Below are 20972 nucleotides of genomic sequence, written 5' to 3'. Positions count from 1 at the left end.
TCCATTATAGGTTATTACAAGATATTTAATATAGTTCCCTGTGGTATACAGTCGCTCCTTGTTGTTTACCTATTTTATATACAGTAGTGTGTGTTTGTTAATCCCAAACTCCTAATTTATCCCTCGCCAGTGAATGTAATCTTCTTCACTTTTCCTTAAACGATATATTCCTACATAATCTACACTATATTGGGGGCAAAAGATTCACATTGTTATCTGTTTCATTTTAGCTGAATTTTTAAAGTTCTTTTTTTAAGATATAAAAGTAATAAAATCTCATTTAAATATTTCTAAGCAAAACAGAAAGAGTAAATTCCTCCGGCACCACCATCCTCCAAAACTCCCAAAGAAATTACCACTGGTGATGTTCTGGCACATACTTTTATCCGTAAGTACACCAACAGATACTTAGAAATATAGATGGGGTATACCAATACCAGCCTCCCGCATCTTTTTCAACAAAAAGGGATTATGCCTGACAAACTGTTTTGCCATCTGCTTTTTTATTTATGTTAAAAAATGTCTCCTAGATGTATTTCCATGTTGATACTTATAAACCTATCTCATTGTGTTTAATTATAGTATTGCTCTGCATGAATAGTATCATAATTTAAATAATTCACAATTTTCACCAGTATAAATAATGCTGTAGTGAGCAACCTTGTATAAACACACTCCCTTATACACATATTTATTATCTTGGACCCTTATTAGCATTTGTACAAGAAAACATGGAATTCCTAGGTCAAAGAACACACACAATTTAAAATTTATTAGCTACTGCCAAATTGTTCTGATAGCTTTCTATCCCACTTAATGTTTTTTACATTGGATTTGTACTTTTCTGTTAGGTTTACTTTTTCCTTTATTTTTCCATTAACAAAGTACTGTGTGCTAATTAAGTTAAATTTGAGAAATACGGAAAAAGGCCAAAATAACAATAATGTGTATGTTATCTGTGTATATATATCCACACACATAATGTACACGAGAGCTATGCCACATAAACGCTAGCATTACTCTTTTTTTTTTTTATTTCTTTCCAATTTTCCCTTCAAAGGAAGAGAGGAAGCTTGGATTGGTTTGTTCCTTTATTTTTAATAAGTATAACCATACCTTAAATAGAAATTTATGCAGTGCTCTAAATTTAGAATGTAAGTGATAAAAAGTAATTCCACTACCTCTTCTTTCTTCAAGTCATGGTTGATTAATCCAAATAAAAGTAGTGTGTTTAAAAAAACACTCCCAAATGAGATTGGAATTTAAAAAAGCAACACAACAATCTTAGTCCAAAGCATCTAAATATTTCAAAAGCATTCTTGATTCCAAATAAAAAAGGATATAGATTTTAAAAATTTCACCATGTCTTAAAGGCATACAACAATAAAACCTATTAACAGCAAAACACTGGCATTGTTGTTTAATGCAATTATCACTTAAAATAGCCAAGCTTTTTATCCCTAAATGAACCACTACCAAAAATGCTCTCTTAAAAGTCATCAGCAAAAGTTTTCCCATTTAAAATAAAAAATTTTTAAATCATTTCCCTCCCAAATTATAGCTACAACCAATGACTGCGCTGCAAAAGTTCCTTTCTGTGGTCTTTAAGCTTTTAATTTACATCCACTCCCTAAGCTCCAGTATTCTTAGGTGCCTAGATCACAGTTTGAAAACCATTAACCTAGTAGAAAAACCATTTATATGTGTAATTTAAATAGTGAAAAAGGAGTGAGCTTCTGTAAACTATATACATATTTCATGCCTGTGAAAACGTACCTGTTCTTCATTTTCTATCTGGTCACTCACATCCTTCATGCCCTCGCCTTCTCCAATCCCACCTCCCTCGTAGTCATGGAACTCAGTCGCTCCCTCTCCCGCTGAATCTTCCATAAATTCTTTGGGCAAGCAAAATCCCTCAAAAATAAAAAGAGTGAAAGTTAGGTAAAAAAAAAAGCAACAAAGAAGGGATTTCCAGTCCTGCTGCAGGAGAAAATACTGTAAATAAATGATTAATTCTTTTCTAGCTCAGTATTTTAAATCTGATTGAAGTACAGTAGACTTTTGTTGGTGACAACAGTTATTATGCAGTTTCAAAGCTTGACATCAGATTTAACATACAAGGTTTTGAGACTTTGTGGAGGCCTCTGGCGTGTAGTAACTTGTCATTTGCCAAGACAAAAATTTGAATGAGGTATACATTAGGACGGTATTTAAGGAGCAAGTTATGGGGCAGGGTGCGGCACAGAAACTCTCAGTGTCTAAATCCCAAAGGGGTTTTGTCCTTCTTTACTTCTCAAATTAGTAAGCCTGAAAGGAAAGAGAGAAGAAGACATGTAGCCCCGGAGATACAGCAACTTGAAAGCAGATGCTACAAGTGAGAGATTTCATATCCTTTCATTGAAGAAAATTTTGTGTGATGCTCCTCACATAAAGTCATGTTAACTACAATACAAAAAAACATGCCTTCCCCTTCAGCTCTTGAAGTAAATCTGTCACTCTCAGGGAACGTGCTGTATCTGGCCTGGGCTGTTTGCTGCCAAGGCACCTGGCACCCTGGCACCCAGCATGGCATGGGGTCTAGAGTTAAGAACAAGGTCAGACACAGCAAGACTTGTGAAGAGTTAATAAAACTGTATTTCATGTCAGAAAATAGCCCAAAACCAAATATCAACTACTAGTGTGTGGGACAAAAGTGAACAGAAAAAGAAGAAAATAATGGCTCTCAATCAGAAATTTTATCAGAGAAAGTACAAGCTGTCAAGATATTTGCCAATCTAAGGATGAGAATGTACTACAAATAAGCTTTCAACTAACAAGACCAAGTTCCAAGACCAGCAAACACTGATTGTGACTTAGTTACACAGAACTAGCTTCCTATGGATTAAGTGCTTTAATCACAACCAAGATCTATTATCTTTTTTTTTTTTTTTTGGCCTCGCCATGTACCACGCGGGATCTTAGTTCCCCGACCAGGGATTGAACCTGTGTCCCCACTGCAGTGGAAGCTCGGAGTCCTGGACCACCAGGGAATTCCCCTAAATCTATTATCTTAGCACTGTGTCTAACCTACTTTCAAGTTCCCTCAGCACTCCTCAGAGAGGAGAGGAACACAATTCGGACATTTAAATGAATGGAAAGGCAAACTCACCTTCAGGACATGTATTCTTAGAAAGTCGATTGAAGAATACATTTTGGTTAAGACAGTGAGATACACTATTTTAAAGAAATATGTTTAGATGCAGGCAGAATCAACCATAAAGGAAGGAGATTCAGGATGTCCTTCTGCAGGTCACGTTACTACAGTGGCTGCAGCTGGGACAGCCACTGAGCTCCCAACACTTTGCTTTCATCAAAACCACTTCTACCCTACACCGCTACCCCCAAACACACACAGGTCTGACAGGCCACAGTCATTCCAGAACTTGTGAGACAAGAAAAATGGTGCAAGTGGACAAACGTAGCTAACCCAAATCTCAGGGCACCCTCAACATACACTGTCCTGCCACTGTCTTTTACATGCAGTGTTTCCTCCAAGAAGTGATGGGATGTTAAGACTGGCTCAGTGCCCATCAGATAGAGGGGGCAAATCTGAGAGGCGTTCATTTATCCATTACTCAACAAATATACGTATTTATCCTCTAGATACAAGGCACGGGCTTGCTCCCATTTTTTTTTTTTAACCATTTCCAGTATTCCAGATACTCAGAACTAAGAACTCTTGACTGTTTACAAGAAGCCTAGACCTCACCTTCAGTTTGTAAATTCCTATCTTCCTCAAGTGCATCTCACCTATACTATACTTAGATTCAGAAAAGATCTTAAAATACTAGGGACAAAAAAAACCCCCAAAACAAAAAACTGTATACTTCGTTGAAGGTGATTCTCACAAAAATGCAAATCTCATTTGTAAAATGAGGAAACTGAGGCTAAGTGACTCACTCATTCTGAGTCCCAGAACCGGATACCTTTGTGACTGGACTTACCACGCCAGGCTGGGCCTGTTAGTTCTGACTGCTGCTCCTGAATTCCAAGGGTAGGGTCTACAATCTCTATAACTTCAGTGATTTTCACAGCACTGGGTACATGGCTGAATGAATGAATGACTTCCCTATTAAAGACGCCCCTCCTAACATTAAGAGCCCCGTTACCATTTCAGCATGCGTCAGTATAAACGACCGAAAACTTAACAGCCTTAAGGATTCATCTGTCCTACAAGTCTAGCTCAGAGTCATCAGAAGAAGATTTCAAATTGGAGACCAGGAAAGAAGGGTGCGAACAGAAAGCAGTAGCCTTTAGACAGACTCTGGAGTCTAGGGAGCTCCCCAGTGAGGGACCTGCAGGTTCCAAACCTTTAGTGGAAAAAGGCTTAGTAAAAGGAAGCCAGACAAAGCGGTAAAAAATCCACAGGGAGAGAGGGAATTGCCTGGTGGTCCAGTGGTTAGGACTCCACGCTTCACTGCCGAGGGCCTGGGTTCAATCCCTGGTCAGGGAACTAAGATTCCACAAGCTGCGCAGCCAAGGGAAAAAAAATTGTATTTTGTAATTGTCTTAATACCTTTGAGAGAATGCTTTCCACCTACAAAAACATATTAAAAATATATATATATATATAAAAAAATCCACAGAGAGAGCAAATCACCTCCTGCTATTTGTGAAGGCCCAAAATAAAATCCCATCAAACCAAACACTAATGGGTATGGAATACATGGGTACCTGCTTCCCCATGGTGCTCCACGTAAACAGTCCTTACCTTCTGGGCAAGCTCCGTAAAGATCTGGGCAAGCACAGAGAGCAGCTTTGCAGTGCTGCGGTGAGTTGCCAAAGACACGGTCAGGAAGAAGAGGACGAGGTCAGAGTACCTGGAGAGCATGGGCACCAGGCGCACCAACAAGCGGCAGGACTGGGCGAAGAGCTGGGGGCGAAACAGATCAGAAGGCCTGCTCACACCAGGTCTCCTCGGGGGTGACTAGGTAGTGACGGTGGCTGTACCACCTTGTGAATGTATTAAAGGTCACTGATGGTACATTTTATTTACACACACGTACATAACACCTGCTCACTGAGATCTCTTCCTTGTTTACACAAACCCTCACAACACTACACTTTAAATTCTTAGTCACTTAAGTCTCAGCTAATTAACAAGGTTGTCTGGTGTTTAAAAAATATGTTTATATACAAATTCTATTGGGAATCAAAGTTGGCACTGGAGGCAATACTACAGAATAACACACAAGTCCTCAAAAATAATTTGCTTCTCTGGACTTATGGAGATAACGTCATCCTCTTCTGGCTTATTGTGAAGGGACAGGTGTTTGCATAGTACGGCCATTAAGCCTTAGTTATGGCGGCAACATCCACCATTAACATCAAATACCCAGGAGTATGTGATTAGGATGTGAAAGAACCCCAAGATAATGGATATTCTGGATTGGCAGCATTTTTGCACCTAATGCGTCTTACAACTGTAATCCTTAGCCAGCAAGCCCTAAGCTTTCCAAAGTTTGTCAGTGAGGTTTACATGTATAAAGACATCAAGAGATACTTAGTGATTTTGCCGAGGCGGCCTGCTTTGGGACCACCACATGGAGCGAGGTGAAACCCCCTCTGCCTCTGCTCAGCCCACTTGGACAGCAAGAAGCCTGTAAGGAACCACTGGTTACCGTGTGCTTCGCTGCTGTGCCATCCTCGCCAGACGATTTCAGCCTCTCCAAGAGCTCAGAGACAGCGGAAATTATTTTCTGCACATGCAAAGTGCTCACATCGGCCCAGAAGTCATCCTCTAAGAGTTTTGTTAGATGTCCTGACTGCAGTCTCTCAAAGCCTGCTGCCTCTTTCATTCATGGAAAAGAATGACATGGTAAATAACAGAAAACAAACTCTTTTCATCTCCATTCATCCAATAATCATTTCCAACATCTGGCCTTAAATATTTAGCCACAAAAATAGATCATCAAAATAAAAATTAAATCAAGTAAGAAACTAGTATTTTCCTGATCTCAGACATACCATCTTCTTGTGGTCTTGTTTGGTGAGTGTTCTCCTCTGTTTTTTTACTATTTCTTTCTGCTAAGTTCTGGATGGCACAAAGGATGGCCCGGATGGCAGTTTCCATTTGCTCTGAAAAATCCTCCACAAACCCTTCATCCAGCATTTGGTTTCCTAGTAAAGTAACATGGTGCAGAACAAATTTTTAAAAACTCAGTCATTTGTTTCAGTGCCTCTGGAAATCATTAACAATCCTCATTTGTCATTTTAACAAACAGCCACCTTGTAAACACCTGCTATGGTTGAGCCACTGTCAAGCTGTGCTGGATACAAAGAAGAAAGAGACACATTCCCGGCCTAGGTAAACCTATAAGGTTATTGTCTTGTATTAAAACAATTTTGCTAAAAGAATGCCAAAAATATGAAAGTAGTTAAGATGGAATATATGAACACCAACTTAGTCCGAACGTTAGCCAGCAGCTTTCCAGTCTAAGGAAGAACTTTCTGAAACAGCCAGTGAGCCTGTGCTGTCTACTTACTCATGTGCTATAAAGTACACAACGTGATGGCAATCCAGAGGCAAGGTTCTCAAACAAAAGAGGCAACAAAAGTTAAGAGCTATGTGTTCCAACCATACTTCCCTGCCTTGGAACCCTGGACAGATACGTCTAGAACAAAACACAATGTGTCTTTAGGACAATCTGGACTTAAATCTATAAGATGTCGTTCCTACACTGGGCTTTTACTCCCTTACTGAACAATAGTCCTCACCTCCTTGGCTGCCTGGGGTAAGCAGATGTGTCTTCCAAGTAGTGAAGTCATCTGTGGCTTTATTGATCTCTCTTCTTACATATTCCAGGCTCTCGACTAATGCCATTTGTGGGTCTATTTGCTCACCCTCTACCCCTGGAAGAATGAACAAGGACTCTAGGCCTTGCAAATGAGCTGACACCTGGGACAGGCAACTCAGCCCAGAAGAGCAAACTTCAAAATCTTTCCTGCAACAACAGAAATGCCATAATGTTGAAAGGAAGGTGCTAACACAAATACACACACACACACACGCACCCTCCCTCCCTCCCTCCAACCACTAAAACTCATCGCATCTAAAGATTTACAGCTAGACGTATGCCACAAAGCGCTATGAGGGTCCACTGGAAAACCGAGGACTGAAGCATGACGCCCCCTTCCATCATTTCATCCCATTACTAAACCCTAACCAAGCGCCGCACACACAGAGGCAGAGCAAAGACGTAGGCACACTCACCAAGAATGAAAGAGAGTCTCACAAGATTGCTGCCTAATTTTGTCAACATCAGCTTTCACTGTTTTAATGGCTTTCAGCATCTCTGTTAATCTCACAGTTGACTGTTGCCAAAGCTGGTCCTGTTTCCGCATCCGGCAACCAGAGGGCAGCTGCCTTCCAGGAACTGGGGATGGGTAGCTCAGATCTGACGGGATCAGGTCCAGCACTGCTCCAGAAAGCTGCCCCTTGGTGAGCTCTGGTCCTTCCAGGGAGGGGGCAGAAGGCTGACCCTGTGCCTGGGCATCACCTTGGCCTGCAGCTGGCCCTGCACTGGGGCAGCACTGGAGGAGCCAGGAGAGCTGCTCAAGCAGGATCTGGCTCTGCATGGCCAGGTGCTGCAGCCTCTCTGTCCACTGCTGCACCCCGTCCTGAGGGGGGAAGGCCACGGGGTAGACGGGCGGCCCCCTCAGCCTGCTGTCAATCTCCTGCACACAACTGAGGAGGTTCCTGTGCAGAGAAACAAACCCGTGGGGATAACACACGGCGCCTTAAACTGTGTCACCGCGCTGTCTGTAACAGTAACTTCACTGATTTCTGAACGAAGCTTGGGCTTTTCCACATAATCAAGAAGAGAGGATTCCCCCGATAAGTAAAAAGTCTGTTCAAACGCCTTCCAAAGTACTTAAACACATCCTTCAGTGTAGCAGAAGCATCGGTGCTCACTGCCTATCGCCTGCCCCTTACAGGCCTCTCACATCCAACACAGTCACAGCACCACAGTAATTTCAACCACTATTTTCAAAAAAAAATCTAGTAAATGTAGTAGACTTCGCTAGATAAAACTCCTATGAGCGGAGAAGAAAAGAGCTGAAGTCATTACAGTCTAGAAAATACTACCTGTCAGCCAAGAATCCACTCAGCAGATGATGACAGGCTTCCCGTCCTCATGTGTTAAGTGCCCATTTCCACTGAGGAGCACCAGTGCATGGCGCAGCAGGCTGCAACTCTGGGATCCAAACAGCCGACTCACACCTGATCTGTGCCCAGAGTCTGGGACACCCGATGCCATGACAGCAACCCTGCCCTCGGCCCACACGGACTGCCAACCACGGATGCCCTCATTCCAGACCCAGGTGTGGTCCCACCGTGAACATTTTTACCGTCTGACTCGGCCTCGAACCATCCCCCCGAGGTGCTGCCAAAACCAGGGGGCAGAGGCATTACCACCCAAAGCGAGGGGCCAAGCCAAGGCAGACCCCACCTGCCCCTTCGGACCTCAGACCTCACTGCATAGTTGGGAGCAGCGTGTGCAGCAACTCTGAGCTGCACACAATACTCTCGATTCGCGCTGCAAACGCGGCCGGTCAGCGATACCTGAGGAGGACCCACTGCTCGGTCAGCGTGGTCAGGGAGCGCCGCTGTCGGATGAGCACCTTCATCAGATGCGCCGAGAACCCTTTACACCGCTCCATGTGGCCCATGCCCATCTCCTGGCAGGGGGAGGAGAGAGCATGCTGAGGGGCCGCTGGGAAGTGCTGGGTCCCACGCTCCTGGAGGGGAGCCCTGCTGGGGGGGGGGGCCGGGGGGGCCTGGGTGCGCTGCCCTCTAGAGGTGACACGTCCACCTCTGGGAGCAGTGCATCTCAAATTACGCTTCCACTGAAGTTCCATGAACAGGAACTAGTTTAACATCAAAATTGGGTATCAGTGATCTTTTCTCAATTCACAGGGGGAAAAGATCTGAGGGTGGCATTCTCCATTTGAAGTTTTTCTTCCATACTTTTTCTTAAGGATTTGGTCCTGCTAGCAAATGTTGAATAACAGAACTTATTATAAAATGCTCTCTGATAGAGCACAAGATTACGTTGATTTATATTGTAAGTTTAATGACTGCAAAAAGTTCAGTCACTTCCAGTAATGGGCTGTGATCACTGGACCAGGTCTGAGGACGCTGCCCTGGATGAACAGAACTGGAGTCCCTGAGCCCCTGCAATCCCAAGGCTCTATCATCCTACCTTGGCGGGAGCTGCCAGGACTGCACTAAGCCTGGCGTGCCGTGCAAGAGAGCGATAAAAATACTTCTGGCACCCCTCCCACGAAGACGAGATTTCTGTAAGCAGCCTGGGAAAGAAATCAACATGATTTTCTTAATTAAAACCACTATCTCCACCCTAGATCCTGAGGAGTCAGAGACTGGTCCATTTAGCTGCAACCAGAAGCCAAGAGTCTGAACAGATTTATTTCTGTGAGGACCCATTCAGTCAGGCACTCATCAGTCCTTTATACAAAGGATGTGTTACACACTTAGCACTGAAAGTAGAATGGGAAAATAAACTATGACAATATGGCTTCCTTAATAAAAATGTTATGACTATCTTGGCAGTGGAGGCTAGGGATCATAAATTCTGATGCCTACAGGGGCCATGCAGATAACATACATGGTTAGGGACAGCCAAGCACAAAATGACCCCTGGCGATGACAGCTGAGAAGCAACAGGGACCGTTACTGACCACAGTGAACCTGAGAGCATGTGTCCTATCAGAAGGAGGGCACTCTAGTCAACTTTCGACCACACGGGAAGGCAAGCACACTTGGCCAAATTTTCCCGAAAAACTGAAAATCCAGAATGTTTATGTAAAATTTCTACTTTTTACAGTGTTGTGTTGAATTCAAATTTAAAGCACTTGAGAGGGCCACTGAGCAAAGAAAACACACATGTATGCTGTACTCAGCTCATTTCCAACCAGTTACTAACACAGAGGGAGCTCCATCTGTCTCCAAAGTCTATAGGCTCTCAAATTCAAGAACATATGGGAACTTAGGTTTATGTATATGGAATAGCTAAAAACGTGGCCATTCTCTCACAGATTTTCACCTGTACATTCAAATCAATTGAGTAGACCTCAGGAAAAATCAAAGGACCAAAAAAAATGATGGGAGACATGAATACAAGGAGGAAAGAGGAATGAAAAGAAGAGAATCAACAATTACTAACTAAATACTGACACTTGCTTTAAACACTCAAAGTGGCCCCTTGTCTTCCTTATCCCACCAGATCCCCAACAGAGCCCAAACCACCCAATATTTTGAATTCGTCCCTTACCTTTTTCTAATGAAAGAAAAGAAAATTAACACTGGGTGCTCGCCACCTGCCAGTCCTGAGCCAGGCACTTTTCTAAATGCTAATTTTATGGCAACACTAGGACGGAAGTACTCCTCTCCCCACTTTGGCAAATGAGGCCACGGAGGCTTAGCTGACTTGCTCCATTTATAATTAAAAACACAAACCTAGAATCAGCCTCCTGAGTGCTGCTGACTATAGACAATGCGCTCTGGAGATCCAACGGGTGAAGATGAAGCATCTCTTGAGGGTTTTTTGAACGGGCCCAGGAAAGACCTTTGCGATATGACAAACCTAGGAAATAAATAGCAGGTGGTTAAATAAAGAAACTCAGGAGAGAATAGATGTGCCAGGAACCCCCCAATGCCATTGCTACTCAAAGTCAAGTCCTAGGAACAGCATCGCCCAGGAGCCTGTTAGAAAGCTTACTCTCAGGCCCTGCCCCACACCTACTGAAACAGAATCTGCTTCTGCACTTTAGCAAGATTCCCCAGGTGATTCATACACAAGTTAGTTTGAAAAGTGTTGCTCCCTATGCACGTTGGAAGGGCGGGTGCTGTATAACATATGGTGATGAAAATAAAAAACATGGTTTCTGAGAAACCTCATTACAAAACTGTGAAACTACCTGAGAGTCACAAATGGTTCATCATAGGATTTTCGTGTGTGTTGACTGGGACTCACACATTTCAAACCTTGCCATCCACCTTATGTTTCCCACCATCTCAACTGTCTCTACAAACTTCCCCCAAATCACCCATGTTATTTGTCTTCCTAAAATCAGGTGAGTACACTTCACTGGGTTTCCATCGAGGACCTTACCAGTTTTTGCAAGGTGCTTAAAGAGGTCTGCTAAAGCTCGCTGCTTCTGCATGAGAATGTGCTTGGCTTCTGAGCGCTGCTTCTCCTTCTCTGCGGAGGGCTCCACCTTTAACCTCTGCAGCTCACTCACAGAGGAAATTACTTCACCTGCAGGGAAGACAAGGGGGAAACATGGAAATCCCCAGGAATTCTTAATGTGCTCAAATTACCCAAGACCAAGGACCTGTCAAAAAACGAAGACCAGGTGTCATTCATCTTTATAGCTAACATAGTCCCTAGCATTTGGTAAATTCTCAATGATTAAACTGATCAAGATGCATGATAACGGAAAAATCAAAACACATGGTGCTTCTTATCTCTTAACAACAAACAACCCAAATAAAGTAGGTATTCTGTTTTTTTTAAAATTCAGGGGTTTCATAACCGATCAAGCAAAAAGCACTTATTGAACATGGATTATGTGCAGTGATTTACACTAAGAATTTTTAAAACTTGATGTAAATTTCCAATACATACAACATGTATTGAGCTCCTACGCTGTACCTGGTACTTGGAAAATGTTCTTTTAATCTGCACAGCTCCAAAAGAACTTATTTGTAGCCACTCAAAGAGGCTAGTCTAGTCATCTTCTAAAGGCCATTCAGGTAAAGAGCAGACTTGAAGCCAGGATTTGAACCCTGGCTGAACCGACTCCGAAGCCCAAATTCGTTCTCCAGCATCGCACTGCCTTCCTGAGCACCCACCGGCACCTAGAACAACCAGGGTGCTGCCAACCTGCCACAGGCAGTGTTATAAGCTGACTGCGTGGCCTCCCAAGCTCACATTGAAGTCCTAACCCCCAATACCTCAGAATGTGACTGTATTTAGGCATGGGGCCTTTAAAGAGCCAATTAAGATAAAAATGAGGCCGGGACTTCCCTGGCGGTCCAGTGGCTAAGACTCCACGCTCCCAATGCTGGGGGCACGGGTTCAATCCCTGGTCGGGGAACTAGATCCCACATGCATGCCGCAACTAAGAAGTCCGCATGCTGAAACTAAGGAGCCAGCGAGCCGCAACTAAGACCTGGTGCAACCAAATAAAGATAAATAAATATTAAAAAAAAAAAAGTTAAAAAAAAAACAAAAGATAAAATGAGGCTTTATGGGTGAGTCCTAATCCAATCTGACTGGCATCCTTAACAGAAGAGGAGGTGAGGACACAGAAAGGGCATCTACAAGCCAAGGAGAGAGCCTCAGAAAAAACCAACCCTGCTGACACTTTAATCTTGGACATTTAGCCCCAGAATTGTGAGAAAATAAATTTCTATCGTTTAAGCCACCAAAGATGTGGTACAGCTGATCCCTGAACAATGCAGGCAGGGCATCCTAAGCAATGGATAATAGGCTATTATTCTAACAAGTTTTTTTTTAAAAAAGATCTCCCTGAGATCAGACTGCAGCCTCACTGAAGAAGGACCAGCTTCACCCTAACCGCACACTCACTGCGGCTGGCGGGGTGGGTTGAGGTGGGGGAAGTGTTGAAAGGCTGCCAAGGGCCCAAATGATCTTTTAAGGTCGGGATTCCCTTTCCCAGCCACTGCTGTACAGCACGAACAGGGAAACGAGACTGCTACACCTCTCTGAAGTGAAGGAAAAAAGAAGTGGACTGTGGACAAACATCCCTCTTCCTTTAACCCAAGAGAGACAACATTTTGAGAGGTGGGGACAGCCTCAAGACTCTAGGAAACCCTTTACTCGTGTCCCCAGCCAGCAAGAGCTGACATGGACAGGGCTGCTGTAGAGAACGGCCTACCACTGCACCGGTGTGCACGGGAGGACAGGGTGACCGCCTGGGGCGTCTCAGCTGGCTCCTGTGTCTGGGCTCGGATGGTTTTTAACCCACTTGCTAAATTACCTGCTCAACGCTATTTAAGATGTCACAGAAGGACACAGGTATCTCATTCCAACCCTCCCAGGCCACTGAGGATACCGGAGAGAACAAAGCCCCCTCGTCCTGGGTGCGCACCCACCGGTGAACTGGTCGAGGCCCTCCACGAGGCAGGGTAGGGGGCTTCCCTTCATGAGCACCAGGCACATCTTCCTCATGCGTTTCACGAGCTTCGGCAAGCGACGCAGAAGCGCCCCCTCCGAGGCAGGAGGGGCACCCTGACACTGCTCTGGAACCAGGGCCTGTGAGACAGAGCACAGGTTATTCTCACTGCCAAGAACAACAGTCCTAGCACGAACCTGCACGGGCGCTAAGTTTAAATGCTGCGCTGCTCCACACACACCTGGCTCAGCAACAGGAAACTCTCCTCTCCACGTCTCTTGAAGTCTCACGAGAACAAAGGTATCATCGCCAAAATTAAAACAGGCACGTGCCGCGGGTATTCAGCATTGTGTGTTGCTGCTGTGGGAGGTCCCCGCAGCAGAAGCCCTGGTCCCCACCTCCCGCAGCGCCTTCTGTGCTCGTCACCAGGGGCCTGCGCTTCTGCTCCATGAAGGTGGAGATCCGACAGCATAACTGCTGCCTTTAAGGTGCTGCACGGCACTGTGCTTCTCAGACACACAGGCTAGGCTAACCTGATCCGCCAAAGCCGACTTCTACCACCATCTCTCCCCTGCCTCCAATTCCTGACTAACAGTTCAAATACCAGGATCCAGATACTAGGCAACCATCAGGGGCCTATTTTCACTGGTTTTTTTCCCTTGAGAATCCCTGAAATTCTGGGACTTCCTTGGCAGTCCAGTGGTTAAGACGCCACGCTTCCACTGCAGGGGGCATGGGTTCCATCCCTGGTAGGGGAACTAAGATCCCACATGCCACGCAGCACGGCCAAAAAAAAAAAAAAAAAAGACCTGAAATTCCTGTGCTGTCATCAACAGTAAGTTTAAAAATTTGATCAGCATGACAAGCAGTGAACTGATGAATACAATCAAAAGAAAATTTGGCAGCCATATCATATGTGTGCAGCCATATCATGGCTGTATGCTCAATTTCTATTATGCTTTCTGAACTATTAAAATATTAAAAATCGCTTGAGGAACCCCACTGCTAACTCTATAGACCCAGGGTGGAAAGCACAGTAGGAAGACAAAAGTCATTACTCCCTTAAGAGTGCTCCCGGACTCCCCTGGTGGCGCAGTGGTTAAGAATCCGCCTGCCAATGAAGGGGACACAGGTTCGGGCCCTGGTCCAGGAAGATCCCACATGCCGTGGAGCAACTAAGCCCGTGCGCCACAACTACTGAGCCTGCGCTCTAGAGCCTGAGAGCCACAACTACTGAGCCCACGCGCCATAACTACTGAGCCTACGCTCTAGAGCCCATGAGCCACAACAAGAGAAGCTACCATAATGAGAAGCCCGTGCACTGCAGCAAAGAGTAGCCCCCGCTCACCGCAACTAGAGAAAGCCTGCGTGCAGCAACAAAGACCCAATGCAGCCAAAAATAAATAAATAAATAAAGTTACTGGGCGGGGCGGGGGGGAAGAGTGCTCCCTACACCCAACGATTATGAAGCAGGGACATCCTCCTGTAACAGGCCTGCTCACCCAAGGTCTCGATTAACTGTTTAAATTTTCAGGAATTTTGCAAGCCAGCTCTTAACTCTTGGCGCTTGAAACTGGCCATGATGGGAGTACATATGTTTCTACACCATGGTTACCAGCAACCACTTCAAACCAGCAGATCACTGCACACAGTCACTCCCTGTGCAGCAGCTTCATCACGCGGGAGCCCAAAGGCAGCTTCAATATCCTATTCCTAAACTGATGCTTTAAATCTTCCCTCACAGGTAGATGAACTGTTCACAGGTAAGCACAACAGTCGTTTCCACAGGCTAACATGAAACTTCCAGCACCAGGATTAATGCTTTCTGCCTTACTCTGCAGCAGGTCATGCAAACAAATGCTATACCACTAGTCCAAAGAGGAAGATTTCAAAGGCATTCCCTCACCTAGTTCTAAGGACACTCCTCCCACAGGAAGCAAAGACCCCACACAACTAGCTCAGGAATAAGCAAACACTATCCCACGAGCTAATACCTGCGCAGCTGCTGGCCGGGCTAACAGGGTCTCTCTCAGTGCCCGATTCAGACTCTGAATGGGCGACTCCTCACTTGCGGCTGCATCTGTTGGCCTTGGCAAAAAGTCCAGCTCTTCCTCCTTGTCACTCTCCACCAGGGATGACCGGCAGGGTTCACTCAGGACAGCTTCAAATTTCTTCATGAATTTAAAGAGGGTTCTGGCCCCAGGTAATGACAGAGATGGGCAGAAAAAAATAAGATGGAAAGTGAGGAAATATGTAAATGACATATAACACATACCTAGATAACTTAATAACTTGTACCTTTGGTACATAATGATCTCCTTATAAACTCATAATCTTTTTTTAAAGGAAAAAGTATGGCAGGTATTCTCGTCTCTCTTTTCTAGGAAGAAAAAAAAGCCAGGAACAGTGGGATCACTTTGCTCAAGGTGAGCAGGTGGCAGAAGACTCGACCTTCCATGGCACACAGCCTGCTCTGCCTCCAGACACATGCGTTCCTCCTGCAGGGAGACTCTGCTTTGGGTGGAAGGGCGTGGTGTTGGGAAGCCAGCAAAACAGTCTAGTGTTTTTTAGTTAAGTTCAAGGCAGCACAAGTCAGGCCTCTGTAACAATGTAGTCATGTTGTCTACCATTCAAAAATTCTGAGTTTTGGTCACCCCCAGCTTTAAAAGATCAATTACCTGTGTGTCTTTTCCACAGACTGTTTAATAGACCAGAAGCTGACATCATTCCACTTGGATATCTTAACAAATTCCTGTAAAATAAATGAAGTTCAAGAAACGGCTTTATAAAGCTGGTGTCATTCTGTTCTTTCTAGATCATCTGTTTGCCAAAGACCAGAGCCCACTCCATCTCAAACACAGGACTGTGTGTCAGTGAACAAGTAAAACAAGTCTAATAAAGGAACCATGTGTTTGTCTCAAAGCAATGGAAAAGAGTGCTGCTACAATCAGTAGGTCACTATGTACTCTAGCTTAAACCAGGGTTGATTCCACGACCACTGAAAGTGTCAAAATGAGAGGATCCTCCTTACACCCCCAGCACCTCAACAGCCCATAGACCAACGTGCGCGTCTGAGGTGGACGATCAGCCTGGGCAAGACCAGGGGAGCAGGCACTAACATCCCTCTTAGGAGCCTCTGAAAAGGGGCCACACCCCGGAACCCTCACACACGCAGCCAGGTCAGCAATGGAGCCAATGCCGCAAAATGCAAAACCCACCATCCTAGTTGGCAGTTGCAATGCTCTCCTCCATTCCCCAGATCCCCCTGCCTCACGGTCAAATGGATTAAAGAACAGAACTGAGGAAGAATTTGCTGATTTTGTCCTCCCAAGAGTGATCATGACAGCCGTTCATCTTACTTTAAGCTCTTTTTCTAGGGGAGAACGAAGTTCCACAATTTTGGCCTGGACCCGGTCAAAGAACTGCTTGTAATAATGGTACAAATTCCATAGAACACTGCAAAGTGAATCTGGAAGAAATAAAAAGGAAACAAAACACCACACTCGCTGCACGTGCTGCTGGCTCCCCCTGAGGTTCACATCTCTGTGATGACCCTTCCTCCTTACTCTTTAGGCCACGAGATCACAGTGCAATGTAGCACATGCAGACTGTATGACAGCTCATCAGGAAGCCGGGGTGACCAGTTCCCAGAGACACAGGCTGTCAATCCTACCCTATATTTTCATTTCAGTTTGTACTGGATTTTTTTGGTTGCACTTTTGTTCTTAAAGATGGTGTACTCAGACATTCTGCCAAACTCACAATTTCCAGCCCTTTCTCGGAATCTTATTGTAAAGTCAGCAGAAACTAAGCCTGTTTTAAAAGATGGCATATTAAGAGGCTCACCTTGACTGCTCATTCACGTAAATCTTTATTCATTTTACAGCGACACTTTTGTCTAAACTGCTATGGTCAGCGATAGGAATCGACAGCAGAAGTTTTATGTGCAGTTACTTGACATGTGGCAGCGCTCTCCCGAGATCAAAGAACCTAATAATGGCCTGGATCAAGCAGAAGCTTAGCAGGACACATGCACTGTCTAGACAGAAAGATGTGCTGCCTCAACATGCCAGCTCCCGAGCTCTGCATCTGGTGATTTACCTCTGCCACGGTTTGCTAGCCAGGGCTTCACTTATAACCGGTCTGCACTCAACTTTAATGTTTTTCTCTATATCTAACCTGAATCACATTATAGGAAAAGACAACTGAAACTGTCTTGTTTAAAACCTGGTATGCAACAAGACACCTGTCTCATGTGGAGAATTCAAAGGGTAAAATTAAAGAAAAAATATTATACATACATATGTATATCCTTACCTTTTCCTTCAACTTGTGGCATCAGCAAGACATGACAATGGAAAACCAGTAACATCTGAAGTCGTACGTGGAACTCTCCCAGTGAAGATCCTTCAATAAATGCTTGTAACGTGCTGACCAGCAACATCAGGGTCATCTGTCTGTCATCTTTAGAGATTCAAAGAAGAAAACATATATGTGCCTGCAACCATCACTTGCTGTCACAAAGCGCACACAGTCTACTATGGGATTCCCGTGGGACGGCCGTCAAGTAGAGACACCAGTTAAGGTGAAGCTTTGAAGCAAGGACCACAGCTAAATTCCAAGCTGATTTAAAAACTACAGCCCCACTCAGGGTATGTGTGAAATGCACTCACAGCAAATTAGGAAACTGAATTATGAGGCACTTGTTCTAAGTATGAGATGAAACCCTTTTAACTCAAGCATTTTAACTACTACCTACCAAGACAGAAACTTTCTCTTTGACTTGTCTCATGGATATAGAGAAGAAGGAAACTTTATCTTATGACTAGCTCTCTAGACTCTGGACAAGTCACTTAAACCTCTCTGACTTCCATTATTATTCTTAGTAAGAATAAAACTACACAGCTTTCTTGGCTGACCTCTCAGGAATACCTCGCAGTCAAACGATACATCCTATGTGAAAGAAGTGGGGCGAGGACACATGGGAGCAGGTAAATCCCACACTCTGCAGCACTTCAAGCTTAGCTTGGACCCTCTAAATAAGCAGGGAATTTACAGACGGGTGTTACCTTCCTGCTCTTCTGTTTGTTCTTGCATGTGCTTCTCCAGCATCTGATAGATGGAGAACCAATGCTTGGTGGATTTCTCAGTATGGCGTTTCATGGTATTATCCAAACTCATGGACCAGCAGCTGAAACATGGAAGGAGAGGCCAAGGAGGCATTTAAGGAAACCTATTCAAACATCTGAAACCACAGAAGCAGAAGCTAAATATTCACTATTCTTTCCTCCCAAATGGAGATGGAGAAGCTCCCAGTCTGCTGCCTCTGAACGCATGCTGTTGTCTGGTCTCCAGCTGACATACTACATAAACTCTGAAGAAACAAACTACCCAAAGACTATATCCCTACAACCTAAGTTCAGGAGGGGAAGTGACAAATGTATCACTTACTTCAGTTCCAGTTTACGCCAACGGATGACCATCTGAGTGACCACATCAAGATGTTTCCGCAGAGACAGGGCTCGACTTGCATTCTCCTCCCAATCCTGAAGAAACACAGATAAAATTTACTATGGCCATTATTCAGTCCCCCGACCACCTCCTCACTCAGGAACACCCTGGACTTTTCTTGAGCAAAGACCCCTGGGACCTTCAACAACTTTTATACTGATTTACCAATAACTAACCAGAATGAGTTTACATCCAGCTTATCCAGCTTTGAGTTCTTTCTGGTCACTTGACAGACCTCCAGCAGAGCAAATAGCACAGGGTTTGGAGACCTGAGTCTGAATCCCTGTTGTTAGTCACATGACCCCTCCAAAGTCCAGAGCCCTAATCTGAAAATCAGGGAAGCACCAGCCACTTCAGAGGCTGTGAGAGGACTGAGGGGCTGAAGAGTGGAGGCACGCTGCCGGTCTGAAGGCCAACCCAGAAGTCCTGGCAGACTGAGCCCTTAGGACTGGTGGATGCTGCGTCCCACCCTTGAGAACAGGTGAGGCAGGCCCCCTATGTGTCCCATGGAGGCAGTGGCTTCACTTGCAATAATCTGACCCTATATCAGAAAAACCAAGGAGGTTCATCCTTTTCCAACCCAAACTATCACATCCTGTCCCTCTAACGATAAGAGAATCTCTTCAGTTGACTATAACTAAAATGAAGACTGGAGAGAATCCTCTTACCTGTGCCTTTGCCAGAAGGATCTCTAAGCCATTCAGGAACTTTGAGATGGGGCTGGAAAGTGGGAAGCTACGAATCCTGTCCATTACAACCAGCAGCTGCAGGGGGGGAGGGGAGGGAAGGGGGGGAAGAAGATTTGGGCATCCTCGTGGGACTGTCAATCACCCAGTCACAGGGTACTGAAGAGGGGCCTGACTGGAAGTTTCATGCAAAGGCCCTGCTTCGTGAGCACTTAGGAAAGCTGCGGGTGAAACTTCCAGGGCTGCAGATCCTGCCCAAGATAAACACTTTATCTGCTGCATTACTCTGGAAATAAGATTGAGTTTGATAAAGTAATTACTCTTATTACTCTCTGTTATAAGTTATTACAGAATTAGATGAAGATCACAGAGCAAGGTCTGAGTTAAAACTGCCAATCTTGAAAAAGCCAGGCCCTTGTTAGTATAAGGATGTGTCTGAATAAAGAGAGCAACATAGCAGCACTTCAATATACGGAAGGCAAACCCTGAGCAAACAGATAAAATAAGTGGAATCTCAAACACCATTTACACAACAGCATTACAACCTGGTATATTCATCCTACAGGGAATAGCACCTCACTGAACCACAGTTCTGTAAACCTCTGTTTGCATATCCAGTGTGCAAGTCACTGCCCCCAGTACAGTGAGAGGCTGCCTCCCCACCGCCGCCCTACCTGCTCAAGCGCCGGATGTTCCGGCCAATCCTGCAGCAGCTGGCGGACGGCCTCTGAGAAGCCTTGAAGCACAGGCTGGCAGTGCCGAGCTTCCGGGACGTTGGGGTGATGGTAAAAGTCATAGGGACCGTCAGGCTTCACCATCAGGTCCAAGGTCCCCTCCCCAAAGAGAGTGTTATGGGACAGGGTGTAGGCCAAAAGTTGGCTGCCCAAGAGCTGGTCATTCAGCTCAACTCCTGTGAAGTTAACAAGATCACTGTAAAGTTGGTATCAAGTTACAATGAGGTCAGCAACATGCTCAGAAATAATGAATGACTGCGACTAAATGAAGTAGATATTGCAATGCCATTCATGCCCAAAGCAGCAAAGGTCTGAAAGACTGTGACCCCAGTACTACAGTGGTCACCAAAATCTGCCCCAAGTTTCGGTATATACAGAGGAACTCAGATACTGCCTACATGTAATCAAGAGGGTACAGAGTTTGGTTTGATGGATTCCAATTCCCAGTTTTTGTAGCTCTTCTTGGTAGGCAGAAATGAAATTTAAAGCCTCCTTCCTACTTGCAAGGAATAACTCATGAGGTCACGTAGGAAACTGCATCAAACCATATCCTGTGAGATTAATTTCTGAGTTGCCAGGTTGCTCCCAGGAATACATGATTTCATTAGAAAAGCACTGAAGCTGTGAAAGGGAAATTGGAAATAATGCGGAGAAACAAGACCATTTAAACTAATTCTATATCCTTACTCTTAATCCCTTTACCCCCACGTATTCAAAGGGTGAAAACCCATCTTTATTGCAGAATTTTAAATCAATTTTTTGGAATTAGCTTAAGTCCTTTAAGCTAAGGAAACTCCATCAATAAGGAATTTAGCAAAAACAGGGACGTAATAGTTTC

The 20972-nt window shown here is 44.7% G+C and overlaps 1 protein-coding gene across 1 annotated transcript in view; it reads right to left on the bottom strand.

The window, feature by feature from the left end:
* The window catches only part of MDN1 (midasin AAA ATPase 1), a 153538-nt gene that overhangs the window by 22667 nt on the left and 109899 nt on the right, over nucleotides 1-20972 (bottom strand). The window contains exons 66-84 of the mRNA XM_061206786.1: nucleotides 20075-20310; nucleotides 19383-19478; nucleotides 18655-18749; nucleotides 18273-18394; nucleotides 17521-17667; nucleotides 16563-16672; nucleotides 15882-15955; nucleotides 15198-15396; nucleotides 13184-13343; nucleotides 11175-11321; nucleotides 10520-10646; nucleotides 9246-9351; nucleotides 8606-8721; nucleotides 7253-7738; nucleotides 6757-6983; nucleotides 6007-6159; nucleotides 5661-5824; nucleotides 4751-4912; nucleotides 1777-1914 (exon numbers count right to left, since the gene is read on the bottom strand). Of these exons, the coding sequence (XP_061062769.1) occupies nucleotides 1777-1914; nucleotides 4751-4912; nucleotides 5661-5824; nucleotides 6007-6159; nucleotides 6757-6983; nucleotides 7253-7738; nucleotides 8606-8721; nucleotides 9246-9351; nucleotides 10520-10646; nucleotides 11175-11321; nucleotides 13184-13343; nucleotides 15198-15396; nucleotides 15882-15955; nucleotides 16563-16672; nucleotides 17521-17667; nucleotides 18273-18394; nucleotides 18655-18749; nucleotides 19383-19478; nucleotides 20075-20310 (3065 nt within the window). The remainder of the gene's footprint in view (nucleotides 1-1776; nucleotides 1915-4750; nucleotides 4913-5660; nucleotides 5825-6006; nucleotides 6160-6756; nucleotides 6984-7252; nucleotides 7739-8605; nucleotides 8722-9245; nucleotides 9352-10519; nucleotides 10647-11174; nucleotides 11322-13183; nucleotides 13344-15197; nucleotides 15397-15881; nucleotides 15956-16562; nucleotides 16673-17520; nucleotides 17668-18272; nucleotides 18395-18654; nucleotides 18750-19382; nucleotides 19479-20074; nucleotides 20311-20972) is intronic.

The sequence above is a fragment of the Eubalaena glacialis genome, chromosome 12, assembly GCF_028564815.1.
Source record: "Eubalaena glacialis isolate mEubGla1 chromosome 12, mEubGla1.1.hap2.+ XY, whole genome shotgun sequence".
In the NCBI taxonomy this organism is placed as follows: domain Eukaryota; kingdom Metazoa; phylum Chordata; class Mammalia; order Artiodactyla; family Balaenidae; genus Eubalaena; species Eubalaena glacialis.
The sequence above is the reverse complement of the archived record's forward strand: the minus strand, read 5'-3'. Positions and strand labels throughout refer to the sequence as shown.